Raw genomic sequence first — 14,614 nt, forward strand, 5'->3', positions numbered from 1 at the left:
ACTGGCTCAGAGGTTTGCAACATGTAGCAAGCCCTTTTCAAATTGGAAGAGTTGTAGTTCTATTTTCTTCTTCCAATTTCAAAAAGATGGTTAAGTCTGGGGTTAGGGCTAAGTTTTGGGATCGGGTTGGGCTTTGACGTTAGGTTAGGGTTCATTTTGGGTTGCCATTGGGGTTAGGGTTGGGTTTTATGGTTCAGATTTTGTTTAAGGTTGGAGTCGGTTGTGGTCTTAAAGAAAAGGTGTCTGAGGAGGGTCAGCTTTATCCCCATGAGCAGGGAGGCCTTGGCCTGAGTGCGAACCTAACACTCTGACAGGTGTGCTGACCTGGACTGGTTCTCCCAGGGGTCACTGCCATCACACGCAAACCCGTGCACACACACACACACACTATAAAAAATACACTTGAGGAAGAAAAGACACACAAAAAGTCAAAGGTAGAATTTCTGTATGATTTATTTCACCCGTGTGGTGAATAGAAAAATAGGTTGAAGACAAAACCTTTAAAGGGACCGTTTGAATCAACTGCTTGCGTAGATACAAGAAAAAAAAACATCTGCCTTAAGAGCTTTATTTTCCCTGCAACCAAAATAAGAAGTCAAAGTATCTTTGGAATCTTAGGGGTTAATTATAATACATAGAATTTGCTTTATCTACTAAGACCTATAAATACTTTGTCCTCGTTTATATGCTGAAGTAGCATTCAGGATTGGGAGTGCCTTTTAATATTACAGTAAAAAAAAAAAAAAAAGAAAAATATATGAACAAAGTACCACAAAAAGTTCTGCGAGTCAGAATTTTTTTTAGTAAAGAAAACATTTTTTTTTCCGTGCATCTACATTTAGCAAAAAAGGTACCACGTACTGTATGTAACCTTCAGGATATTTTCATCTTAAGCATGACTCTGTACAATTTTGCATTATTATTATTATTATTATTAATATTAGTTTGTTTTTTTAAACCTCCCACAGTAGTCAACACAAGTGTACAATGATCAGCTATTGTTTCCAGCAACGCGCGCGATAATGTCCTACAGTACCAAGGAGCATTAGAGCCACTCTGAAAAGAACAATCATATAGTAAAATTAAGGGGAAAATAAATAATATTTCCACTTTTGATGCACTTGTTTTTCCTTGTAATTGTTCAAAGTTTTTCCTTACAAAATTGTGCTTTTATTATTGTACTATTTGGACTTTTTTTTTGTAATATCACAGTTTTTTCTTGTGAAATTCCAAACTAATTCTCATTCATATCACATATCATAAACCTTTTTCCCATAATACGACCATCCATTGCATTATGTTACAAAAGTAATTTTCAGACATTTTTTTTCTTAGAAATAAAACAAATGTCTTGCATGATTGGGGCATTATCACAGCTGTTTTTGCAAGCAAGATTTTTTGTTGCAAATTAGTTCCAGTTCATTTTTCTTTATTGTAATATGAGCACTTTGACTTTCTTCCTGCAATATTTGGACTTTTTTCCCTCACAATATTACAGTGTAAAAGTGATTTTTCTTGTAATTTTACAACTTTTTTTTATAAATAATTTTTTAAATTTATATTTATAATTACCTCCGCCAAGGAGGTTATGGTTTTGCCAGCGTTTATCTGTTTGTTTGTGTTCAAAATTTTCAAGAATTGTCAGAAATGGGATATGGAAGAACCTATGAAATGTCGGGGGTGATCCGGATCACTGTCTGGATCCAGGAATATTTTAAAGGATTCTTTAACATTGCGAGATAGGATCATTTTCGGCATTTGTGTATGTACTGTGACTCCACAAAATGGTCTGACCACTTGGGAAAAAAATACAGGACTAGTTTCCAACAGGTTCTACAAAATATCAAAGACTGATCCAGATAATGGAATAATTCCCGATACTGTGATCCAGAATATGAAAAAAATATATGTATGGGACTTTTGGAATTTTCACCATTGGAAGACAATAAATGAAGCTATAAACATGCAACAAACACCATTTTATGTAGACTAAACACTGTGGAATAGGGATGAGCGAGTACACCACTATGTGTATCTGTTCATCCATCTAAATGATCTGCATCCGTATCTGTACTCGGAGTGGGCGGGGCATAAACCAGATGTGACATGAATTGATCAGAAGTTGCTGTATTTATTGTGTATTATTCAGCTACATGTGTACTGTGTATGTGTGTACGTGATCTGTAAGACTTTATCATTTAATTATTTTTTAATGATCTGTGTGAAAGTTGGTGATTCATGCAAACATCAAGTGATGGCTAACAGGGAAATAATGTGTCAGCCTCGTTCACCGTAGTTTTCTCAAAAGCACGGCGACGAGCAAAGTTTTCCAACAGACTTTAGATCACCAGCCAAATTAGAAGCAAGCAGACGAGAAAAAAACACCGGCAGTGACCGACGCAACACGAGCCGTTTACAGCTGTCTTGTCAAATGCACCGCGTACATAACGAAACAAGTTTACCAAGTAACTTTAGATATGAGCTGAGCTGAGGAAAACCTTAAAAAACCCATCCAGAGTGGAGGCAGTGACCAACGCGACACGAGCCGTTCTCAACTCTGCCTTGTCAAATGCACCGCGTACGTTATGTAACGAAAGAAGTCTACCAACTGATTTTAAATACCATACAAACCGAAATAGAGTGAGATAGAGAACGTGAGCTGGAGTCGAGCCAAGCAAGCAGAGAGTCACTGCCTGTGTTGTGTCTGTGTGTGAAAGAGAAAGAGGCGTGGCTCCTCTCTCTGGCTGTTTGTAGCGAATCTGTCTCGGGAGGGGCGGTCGCTGTGTGTGCCTGGCCAATCACCGAGCATGAAGAGTGAATACATACGTAGTCACCCAATGAGGATTTTCCTTCATCACGATGACCAGCTGTACTCATTTCATGCTCGTACTCGTCAAAAAATGCATTATCCGTAACGGATACTCGTCTAAAACGAGTATCTGGCTTATCCCTCCTGTGGAATCTGGAGTGTGCCAACTAAAAGTGATATCATTATGAATCCAATTGCTAATGGTATGTTTTCATGGTCAAGTAATCTAAATATGCAGATAATATAAATGTAGGACTAATATTCATGGTGCTTGCCGGACGTCTGCGCTCTCCTGAGTGCTTTTCTAGTTTGCTATTTTCTTCCAACAATATCATCATATTTTCCTCATAATACCACAACCTTTTCAGGCATATTTGGGACTTGATTCTTTTAATATTTCAATGCATTTATTCTTAAAATCCCGCATGAATTTGAATAAAATCAAGAAGTTATTTTTTCTCCGAATTTTTCCTGAAATATTTAAACTTTTTTCCACCTAATATTATTATTAAATTCTCATAAAATGAAGAGTTTTCCCTCATAATGTTATGACTTTATTCTGATAATACTCTAGGTTTATTCTTGTCAGGGTGGCCCTAATCATACTGCTTGGTAACACAGAGTGCTTACAGCATCATTCCCCTTCTTCTTCTTTGCTCTCTTGACAGCCTTCATGCAAACAGAAGCAGAAACATGGTTCTAATTCCACACATCCGGTAATCTTTGGTATCAGGACAGTGGAATGCATAGTTGCTGTGATAAGACGGAGCTCGTTAAGCGTGGCGCCGCTCCAGCCTCCAAGACGACAACTCATTGACGCTGAAGGAGGAGGAGGAAGATGAGTCTTTTATTCCAGGATTGTGCAGGGCTTGCAGTGTGAAGAACGGAGAAAAGAAGGTGAAAAAGCATTCCAGGAAGGAAGGAAGGAAGGAAGATGGAAGGACGACTTTCCGTGGACTGTCCGACTTGTAAGAACGTGACGTTTGTGCCTCTCTCTTTTTGGCATGCTGTCTGTGAGCAGCTGTCTCCCAACACACTTTCTTTGGATTCTGCTCAGATACAGTTATCATCCAGGAACTCACCAGCTGATTGGCTGTCATCCTTCATCCTAATTCCTGACCCACAAATTCCAGTTTTAAAGGCATGGGACTCCCTTCTCTTCTCTCTGCATCAAGCTGGCCAACATGGAGCCCTTCTGTCCTACTTATCTTCCCACCACTGTGGAGCCGTTCCCGTTCTCCTGCTTGGGAGAGGAGCTCCCCGGGGTGGGCCCGCTGTACGGAGACGAGCTACTGCTCGTGGAAGCGGGTCTCTGGAGCAAAGAGAGCGGCATGGAGGGGGTGTCGGCGGACGCGGTCGAAGGATCTCCGTCTCGCTCTGAGGGGCGCAAGGTGGCAGAAGGCTGCAACGGGAACGCCAGTGGGAATCCAGTCATGTAGAAAAGCCTGCCAATGCGCCGGGCCACCTGATTGAATGAGAGGTGTAAAAATGACTCAGCAAATTTGATGATAGAAACATGCTTGGTGCACTTCCATTTCAACACAGAAAGAGAGAGAGCTTTGCTTTTGGGGGCAGGCTATTTTTAGGGAACCTATGCTACACTGACTGGCTTTGCTCGGCCTACTGTCTCACACACACACATACACACACGCACGCACACACACACATCTGCAGGGTGTGTACCTGCGAGTGGATCTTGAGGGCAGGGCCCAACTTTAGTCCCATGGTGGCGAGCAGGTGCTCCTCAGTAAGAAGCGGTAATGTCTCTCCATCAATAGACTGATCCTGGAACACCTGGCAGAGACACAACCACTTCAGCCACAGACACACGCACACGCACACGCACACACACACACACACACACACACACACACACACACACACAATCTACACGTGCAGTGCATTCACTCACACAAGACAAACAAAAACAGCTGCTCTATTCCTTCGACTAGAATTCATTGTCTCCCTCTATTGTTATTTCAATTTGACATTAAATGATCTGCTATAGGCTAATATCTGTGCCTCGCTTATGTATGTTTTGCTAGCATTAGCATCAGCGCAAAATCTATTTCTTTTAAAGTCATGTTAGTATTTATTCTACATTTTCTAAACCAGACGTGCCCAACAACGGACCGAAACCAGGCCGTGGAAAACTTTCAAAAGCAACAATAAAAAAGACCTTTTCCAAAGTAGTTTTGTCTTTTTTGAATTTCTCTTGGAGATGAATATCACCATCACATTTTAAATGTGAATGCATATCAATTCTGGAGATAAGGGCTGTGATTATTTTATTGCAAAACTTCCTATACCCATAGACTTGCATGCTTACGTTGATTTATTTCATATTGTTTCGCCACGCATTTATTCCCACTTTGTTCAGCGGCCCATGAATGCACCATAATGTTGTGTGCTCCGAGACAAAGTGAAAGTAATTTTCTCCAATGCTGCCACAAATACTTCCCATTCATTGTTGTTCCCAAATACTGACGCTGTGTGAATGCATAAAGGTGAGCTTTGATGACGTTATTACGTCTGTGGTGAGCGCAAGTGTTCGTATTTATTTATTTAATTAATGCGAGCACACCACCTGTCACCCACACGTCAAACAACCATGTGGTCATCTTTTATCTGGAAAACAAAGTTCAGGCTCGTTCCAGTGGTGAGTCTGTATTCAATGTGTGCTTTTAATTTGATGTTGCTGGAAGCTACTTTTCTGAGACCCTTATTTTCAGTGCAGTCAGACAGGGTGTATTGCACAACGCTTTTATTGTGAAAAAAGAGCCGGAAGTATGTTGGCGGCCTTTGAGCTTTTGACGGTAAGCTTTCACAAGGTCTGTGGTCATCTTAAGACCCTTGGTTACATTGTGATTGTCTGTTTTATACACAACACATAAGAAATAGAAAGTATTACATCACGGCCGCACGGTGGCTGAGTGGTTAGCATGTTGGCAATACAGTCAGGAGATCTGAAAGATCAAATGTCCGTTGGGTATCTCTGTGTGGAGTTTGCATGTTCTCCCCGTGCGTGTGTGGGTTTTCTCCGGGTACTCCGGTTTCCTCCCACATTCCAAAAACATGCATGTTAGGTTAAGAGACTCTAAATTGTCCATAAGTGTGAGTGTGAATGGTTGTTTGTCTATATGATTGGCTGGCGACCAGTCCAGCCCGAAGTCAGCTGGGATAGGCTCCAGCATACCCGCGACCCTAGTGAGGATAAGCGGCATAGAAAACGGATGGATGGATGGATGGATGGATGTTTTTGCGCACCTTCCTGTTTTCTAATGTTGTTTTTATGATGAGTCGGTGTGATATCCCAACATTTGTAGTGATAATACACAACGTAAGACATCACAGAAAGTTGAACATTTGGATATGATCCAGACTGCACGTTCATAAGCAATAAAATTCCATCAGACATGTTCAGATTATTTTATGTCTGTCAAATCTAATCATATCCGCTTGTCATTTGTTATGCTTATGTACCGTCTTATTACATTTTCTTCCACTGAATGCAGAAGAACTTTATGGCACTAACCGAAATATTTTATAAATTAAAAATCATTGTGCTTTTTTAGAGGTTTGTTTAAATCAACTTTTTTTCACAAAAATGATGAATCATCCTCTGTGATATTTATAATATTTAATGAAATTATTTAATCAGTAAGAATTAATTATTTAACCATAAAATAATTCTATAATATAATATTTATAATAATAACAGTGTTAATAATAATGAATATTATTATTAACCATATAATATACTGTTTTAACATTTGATTTAATTGCAATGTATCAATTATGATCATTTCATTTCTTGGCTAATTGGCTCGTAGAACTCACATGGTTATACTTCCTCATAGTGAGGCTTTAGGCGTACATTCGGGCTTACGTTTAAGTTACAAGATATGATTCTTTGTACTTTAAATTAAAACAATCCTAAAATTAAGCTGATTTAACTGAGTTGTTTCATAGCTTTTTAGACTGTTCTTAAGTTAAACAAATGTTACAATTCTATTCATATCTATCACAAATTCATTATTATAGCAGCATTATTAGTATTCTTTAATGTTGAGCTGGGGAGTAAAACACACAACACGGGCAATAGGAGTACACCTACACACACACACACGTCTACAATGATGCACTGATCACACACACTCCCTCACACACATTCATCAAACACACACACACACACACACATTCATCAAGCAGACACACTTCCCAATAAAGCTGCCACACACTGTGCTCTGCAGCATGATGCTTCGATACCACAAGGATCGTATATGGCGCTCACTATTCTCTTATATGTTATTGGTCAGCCTGCCCCTGTCCTCCATGTCTCTCCTCTCTCTCTCTCTCCTCTTGTCCTCACAGTTGTCTCACCTGCGCGTATTCAGCACATCCGGCCAGGCTGCTTATGAAGCCGCACACGTCCTCCACGCTCCACTTGCTGATGTCCTCCACAGGAATTGCCGGGGCTGCGTCCTCTCCGTCCATGAAAAGACCACCCATAGAGCCTGAGAGCAGCAGTAGGTTGAAAAAAAAGATAAATCAATACAAACTATAGGCTATATGCTATATATGCTATAGGCTATATGTATACAATAGAAACAGTCGTGTTGAGAAGAGATGCTTGTTAGAGTCTAAATTATACGTGTAAGTGGATCGGACTTCAATCAGTGTTTGCATGGACTGTGCTTAATACGGGGGCAGTGTCCCTCTTTGTTAAAGGTCTCCTTTTATGCAAAATAGATTTTCTTTGTGATGTTATAAGAGCAACATGTGTCCCGAGAGCTTGTTTAGGAGCACCGGACATGAAATAAAAAGCCTCCTTCCACATGAACACGATACTGCTTCTGACTTTTAACTCCAAAATCAGGCTTCACTATGCGTCTTAAAATAAAGCCTGGAGCTCGACCAACTATCAGTCAGTCAGCTACAGACATGGCAATTGTAAGTTTGATCATTTGGTTTTTGTTCAGCAAGTAGGAAAACCGAGCATGACGACGTTAAAATGCGAGTGTGACGTTAGCGCTGTAGCTCACATAGCCATGCTAGTGTTGCTAACGTTTGTGTCCTCCTGTCGCACTCGTTAATATTACATTGTTGTATGTGATACATGGCATCTATTAGAATGGATAAGTGCTGATTTACAGTGTATATGTAGAAAGTGGATTAAGTGCACAGTAGCGCATTGAAGCCACGCACTCTGTTGGAGACAGGTGTGGACAACACAGCTCATTAGCATTAAAGCTACAGACACACAAAATGGTGTGCTTACAAAAAGTGTTTAAATTCCAACATCATGGCTAGCTTTTGGACAACACACTTCCAATACGCTATAGTGAAACATAATATATATAAGTTAATATAGAAAAAATAGTAGTGTAAATGCAGTGTCTCAACATTTTTGCCATTGTAGTTCTGGTTTCTTTAAATACATATATATATTTTAATAAGGTTGGGTCTTGGGTAGGAATGACATTTCTCATGTTAGTGTTGAGTCTTGAGGTCTGATGACAGCCGCCTAGCTGCCCACGTGGCTGTGCTGTTGGTGTGCTGTATAGAAGGGTCACACTCGGTTCAGAAGCAGGGCCCCTAACAAAGTGATGCTAATGGGTTTCACATGTTGCCTTTTAGCCTTGTGTGTGTGTCTGAGAGAGAGAGAGAGCGAAAGAGAGAGAGAGCGAGAGAGAGAGCGTGTGTGCATGCGTGTGTGAGAGAGAGCGAGAGAGAGCTGCTCACCCATGTGGAAGTAAGGGTTGATGTAGGGGAATCCAAAGGGCAACGACTGTCCTTGAAGAGCAGGCAGAGGCGGCATGAATCCAGGTGGAAGCTGGAACTTGACATCAGACTTCCCCAGTCCAGACGTGAAGAGGTGGCGACTGGGTGAGTCGGTGCCAGCAGAGCTACAAGGTGCACTCAGCCGGCCTGAGTGATCTCGGGTCTCCTTGGCGCCGTCACACTCTCGCTTGCCGTCTCTCTCTTTGCTTCCTCCGTCTCTCCTCCTGTGTCTGTGTTTCCTCCTGGACTTGGCACCAGCACTCTCCTGCCTCTCATCACACATTTCTGTTTCACTGTCCGACTCCTTCATGTCATCCTCGTCTTCCCTGTCTCCCTCACTTCCTCTGTCCTCTCGTTTTCTTTTGTGATCCCCAGTGCTGAGCTCGGTGTGAGGGCCCCGACGGAGGGCCTTTCTGGACTCAGTGTCTGAACTGGTCGTGGAGCTCTGTGCTTGGGTGTCTTTGTGGGTGGACGATGTCCTCGCTTGCTGATGCTGCTGGTTGAGGCTCAGGAGGGGCGCAGCCGTCCCGTGACGAAGCACCAGCATGGCATTCGAGCGACGGGCCAGTTCCTCTCGGAGCGGGTGGCCCTCAGGGATGTCGTGAAGGCTCCTCAGGGCCGGGTGGTCCGCAGGTAGACCGGCAGATAGAGCGGCCAGAGGGTCGGAGCTCAAGAGTTGTTGCTGCTGTCGCTGGTGGAGACTCTCCAACTCTTTCTGTCTCAGTAGCTCGGCCGACATCTCCAGTCTGAGACACATAAACACACACAGTCATGTTAACTCAGACTCCACGTCTACAAGAATGTCTTCAACTCTCAGTCCAACAAGTAACACAACTTTTAGCTTTTTGTTTCTCATTTCACGCACCTCGCCAGATTCTGCTTCCTTAGCATTTCTTGTTGTCGCACGAAGATTTCAGCTTGAGCTGGTTGGAGGAAACCATAACCTGGTTTAGAAAATACAAATAGCTTTAAAAAGAGATCATAACGCATAATATACACAGACAGGCCACAACAATAGGTACACTTAATTAAGGTACCATCCATCCATCCATTTTCTATACGGGGGCATGCTGGAGCCTATCCCAGCTGACTTCGAGTGAGAGGCGGGGTACACCCTGGACTGGTCGCCAGTCAATCGCAGGGCTCATATAGACAAACAACCATTCACACTCACATTCATACCTATGGACAATTTAGAGTCGCCAATTAACCTAACATGCATGTTTTTGGAATGTGGGAGGAAACCGGAGAACCCGGAGAAAACCCACGCACACATGTGCAAACTCCACACAGAAATGGCCAAGATTCGAACCCAGGTCTTCCCGATCTCCAGACTGTGACTGCGTGGCCAACATGCTAACCACTAAACCAGGGGTCACCAACGTTTTTCCTTGTGAGAGCTACTTTTACAAAATGAAAATGGCCAAGAGCTACTCATTTTTGTAACATTTCTTTTCAGAGCTTATTTTAAACCCAAACAAAGCTAATATGCTTGTTTTACCAGAACATTAACAACATTGGTGTCCACAACTCACATTTTGTATTTCAGAAAGCATTTCTTTCTACTGTTCTTTCATTATTAACTGAAAACCTGAATGAAAAGCAGGCTTGCGGGCACCTCATGTGGTGTTGGGGGGCTACCTGGTGCCCGCGGGCACCACGTTGGTGACCCCTCCACTAGATCACCGTGCGGCCTAATTAAGGTACCATTCATTTTAAAATTTAACAATGTTTATTCATGTTTATGTAGCTTACACTGGTGTAGAACTGCACTGCATCATACTGAGAGCTGTTCCTGATATTTTGGTTTCTTCATGAGAGCCAAAATATTATAAACATTTGTGAGCCGGACGCAGTGTAGTTCTACACCGCTGCAATCTACAACCACAGTAATACCATGTTATGTTATGTCATGTCATGAATGATTAGTCATATAAACACATTGTTAAATATGGTCTTATTGTTGTGGTCCATTGGTCTCTATATATAATATACTATATACTGTATTTTTATAATAAAAGCTATTAAAGGGCAGGTTTATCCATATATTTGAGTTCTCATTCATCCTATGTAACAACATTAAGATTATAATTAATAATTTTACACACCTATGGTAACTCAGAGAGTAAATTAAATTTGAAATACAATGGAAACTTTAAAGCTAAATGTCTCTGAGGTCATACAATACAAGTTTGGGGGAAAAATAGGCCTTTGAGCATGAATGACCTTGAGCATAACAAATGTGGAGATCTCTAGTAAGAAGTACGACTACAAACAGTGAGTGTTTTTCTTCTTCTGTATTTTTTTGGTGGTGCCGAAGAGGAAAAGTGTGACGATGACCATCAAATCGAAATGGACCCCAAAATTATGATGTGGGATAAAAAAATGCAATGTACAGTATATTGTTGCTTTTCGTCCTTATGCAGTGGTTAAATTGATTTTCACTTCTATGACTGTTAAAATGTTCCTTAAAACAATGCCTGTACAGTTCAGAAATGAAGGCGGCAGTTTAAGCAGCATTCTACAATGGTTCCAATGTTCCAAGGCTCCCACACCTCATGTAGATATATTAGCATGCTGAAAAAGCTGTCAAATGGTAACTCACCAGGGGCCTGACAGAGAGCTGAGGGCAGGCCCAGGAAAGGAGGCCGCAGGTGAGGTCCTAAGGCGATGTGAGGGGCAGTTGGAGGTGATAGCAGGGGTGGAGGTTGGGACAGTTCCCTGTGGAGGCAAACATGAAAACATTTTTATTAATTTCAAGTTCCCAGCATCATTCCAATGACTATTGTACAATTTTTTTAATTGAACACATTTATCCTTGTGTGTGTGTTGCTACGTCCATGTGTACGGTGTATTTTTATCAGCCGTGTTCCAGAGGCCCCTGTGTCGCCCCAGTGCCTCATCAGTCTTGTCACGCTGCAGCAAGCACCGCTGGCCATTGCTGTACCCTCCACTGCCGTCTCTCTCTCGCTCTCACACATACACACAACTCTAGAGCAACACCCATAATGAGGGCTGAATGCACAATGCCAGTGTGTCATGCTCTGACAGCTGGGGCGGCCCCTGCATCTTGACCGGGGCCACGGGCTGAAGGACCTTCTAATTAACACTCATCCTGCCTCTCTTCTCCTCGCCCCCCCTTGTCCTCCACCCCTTTTATGCCCCCTTTCCCTCCCTCCCTCCCACACCCCCTCCGGGCCGCATTGAGGCTGGTGAAAAAACGGAGCGTCCCGCAACCTCAACTTCTGAAAAGGCCTCTCCATTATCTCCTTTGTCCTCATCAAGGGGGAGAGGCGCCTCTCACCTTTCTCCCGCTCACTGTCTCTTTTTCTAACCAAACCATCTTTTTTTTTCCTCCGTACTTCTGTGTGTCCTTTATGAAAAACATGTTGATCATGCCCTTCTTTTCCTTCGCTTCTTCTAGTTATGCTTTCACTTTCCCTGATTCCTTTTTCTCACTGTTATTTGTACATCTTCACAAGGTAGGGGACATGTTTTTACAGAAGCTGTCAGAATAATGCGGCTTCAGGACCTTGACCTCTTGACTATGTCAAAATGGGGAGGAGACGCTGCCAGCCTACTAGGTGGCTAAAATGATAGCTTATAGTTGCAACCTCTGTCCATAGCTTGTAACCTTTGCCTTTGTCTTTCCGTCCTTGTGAGCCTTCGTCATCATGCCGCTCAGCTGTGTGCGAAACACAGTCGAGCACACAAGGAAAAGAAGCAAAGGAAAACAAAGTGGAAACCATTGACGGGACGCGTGCAACCGCAAATATTGTTTTGTAACCATGTTCAAATTAGCTAGCGCCTGCTTGTCTCTTGCTTGGTAAGTGAGGGAGCAGAACAGCTGGGAGGGAAGCCTCGCATGCAGGGACAAGAAGATGTGTAAGTTTGGCGGTATTGGCGTGTGTGTGTGTGTGTGTGTGTGTGTGTGTGTGTGTGTGAGCGGGAGGGGAGGGGCTGAAAGCCATTCATTGATCGCCTTTGCCGCTGAAATGTTAATGCTAATCGTATAACCGCTCTCTCCGGCGGCGCCTTGCACTCCAGTGGCAGCTCCAATTTATCTCGGGTGAGGGCTGTGGCGCGTGACCCCGGGGGCCGCCAGCTGGGGGCCCCACTAGCCGCTTCTTATGTAATTACACCGCCCAGTGTGTAATCACCTGGTTTAATCCCTCAGGGCAAGCAATTAGCCTCGCGACGCACAGCTCCAAGAGGCTACGCCGCGCCTCACGCAAGAACCGCCATCGACCCCCACCCGTGGTCAGCTCACCCCCCCCAAATCAACCGCCGTTTCTCTGATGTTCCCCTTTCTTTTTTCCATCTCTTTGCACCGCCTACCGTTGCCTAGCGTTAGGCCACAGATGAATAACGGTCAATTAAAGCTGCATGACTGGGGCTGCCAGGCGTCTGCGCCACCATAATTAGGCCTAATCACGGAGAGCCAGGGAGAGGAGCCGGGAAAGGAGTGCGCCTGACACTCCCCTCTGCTCCCTTCCTCCATCTCTCATTCGCTCCCTCTTTTTTTAGAATGTAATTTGGAGGGAGGTGTGGCATGCCTCAGTGTGTTTTCTCTTTAGCCTTTCTTTGTTGCTATTACACAAATGCAAGGTGGACTCATAACAACGCAAAGCTGGGCTCTGTGTGTGTGTGTGTGCGTGCGTGCGTGCGTGCATGCGCGCGTGTCTCGCTGTGCCGCCAGTGAGGCCAAGGGCTTCTGGGAAATTCACTCGTGTGTGACGACCTGTCAGAGTGGCGACAGCGTTCCTGTCCTGAAGCAGCCCAGGCAGAGGTGTGTGCGTGTTTAGTGCGTGCGTGTGTGTGTGTGACAGGACTGCCCTTAATGACGGGAGCGTGGGGGGATTAGGAGCGCCGCGCGGCCGCCTTCGGCTCCTTCTCCGCAGGAACACATTTACACAGGAAGCTCATTAAAATGGATGAGGCTCCCTCTTCGCTCGCTGGCCCTCCCTCCCTTCCCTTATCTCACACTCTCTCCATCGCCTCACTCCCTATCTTGCTTCATCTCTCTCTCTCTCTCTCTCTCTCTCTCCGTCACATCGTCCTCTCGCCTTCTACATTTTTTCCTCTCTTGCTTCCCTCTCTTCATCCCCATTTTAAGCTCGCATGTTTTCTACTTCCTTCTTCTCTGTATTTTTCCTCCATTCCTCCCTATTTGGCTGGCAGATGCTTGGTGAGCTTAGCGCCATTTAAGGCCAGACAAATGGAGCGTCAGGCTCTAAGCCCATTGAGCGGCCCTAATGATTTGTTTTTAACAATGGGCCCTAATGGGCCCAAGATAATCAATGATGAGGGGTCGAAGGAAAGGTGAGCCATAGACAGAGTTAGGGAGGGAGTCAGCCGTGTCAACGCACTTCCTCAGCCGCGGCTTTTCATTCTACCAATTATATCTACTTTAATTTTCACTCTCGTTTCATTCTCATTCCACTTTTGGATCTGACCAAAATTCGGTTCCCACTCCGTATTTGTGCTGCTGGAATATGTGTTCACTACATGGGTAAAAGCATAAGGACAAAACACCGTTCGTTGGCATGGCTTGACTGCAGAGATTCGCTCCCATTCTGCTACTAGAGCATAGACAAGTATGGTGAGCTGCACCATAAGCATACACAATAAAATGATGTATATTAGCCTTCAGGTTTATTCTAAAGAAGCTCAGAAGCCTGGAAGTTGAAGTTGCATACAGGCTACATTAGTTATGATGGGGAGGCTATGATGTGCCATCCTGGCACATTATGATATACAGTATCCCCTCCATCCGTGGCTGTTTATTTACACCAGACGTTTACTTGAAGTACATGTCTATTTGAGAGGAGGCCTTTGTTTGCACAAATGCTATTTAAAGGTTTCGCTTTGCTCTTTGGCTGAAGCAGACAAACAAGACTGCTTTGTCTTAAGTTCTGAACGTGAAACAAGACAGGGTTTAGCTACTAAGCCATTCAATAGGTAGGTTTGAGGCACTTTTATAAGCTAGAAGCATTACATTGATGAAGACATGAGCAGGTT

At 43.6% G+C, this 14,614-nt stretch overlaps 1 protein-coding gene across 3 annotated transcripts in view; it reads right to left on the reverse strand.

The window, feature by feature from the left end:
* Positions 1–435: 435 nt before the first annotated feature.
* samd11 (sterile alpha motif domain containing 11) overlaps positions 436–14,614 on the reverse strand; it is a 60,771-nt gene continuing 46,592 nt past the window's right edge. The window contains exons 8-13 of one of the 3 annotated variants that reach the window (XM_054778006.1): positions 11,199–11,314; positions 9,459–9,516; positions 8,555–9,339; positions 7,193–7,326; positions 4,493–4,603; positions 436–4,274 (exon numbers count right to left, since the gene is read on the reverse strand). In XM_054778006.1, coding sequence (XP_054633981.1) covers positions 4,014–4,274; positions 4,493–4,603; positions 7,193–7,326; positions 8,555–9,339; positions 9,459–9,516; positions 11,199–11,314 — 1,465 coding nt within the window. In that variant the 3' untranslated portion in view covers positions 436–4,013. Of the gene's footprint in view, positions 4,275–4,492; positions 4,604–7,192; positions 7,327–8,554; positions 9,340–9,458; positions 9,538–11,198; positions 11,315–14,614 lie in introns of all 3 variants that reach the window. The other 2 variants (XM_054778000.1, XM_054778015.1) reach the window with 2 other exon arrangements.

The sequence above is a fragment of the Dunckerocampus dactyliophorus genome, chromosome 1 (assembly GCF_027744805.1).
Source record: "Dunckerocampus dactyliophorus isolate RoL2022-P2 chromosome 1, RoL_Ddac_1.1, whole genome shotgun sequence".
Taxonomy (NCBI): Eukaryota; Metazoa; Chordata; class Actinopteri; order Syngnathiformes; family Syngnathidae; genus Dunckerocampus; species Dunckerocampus dactyliophorus.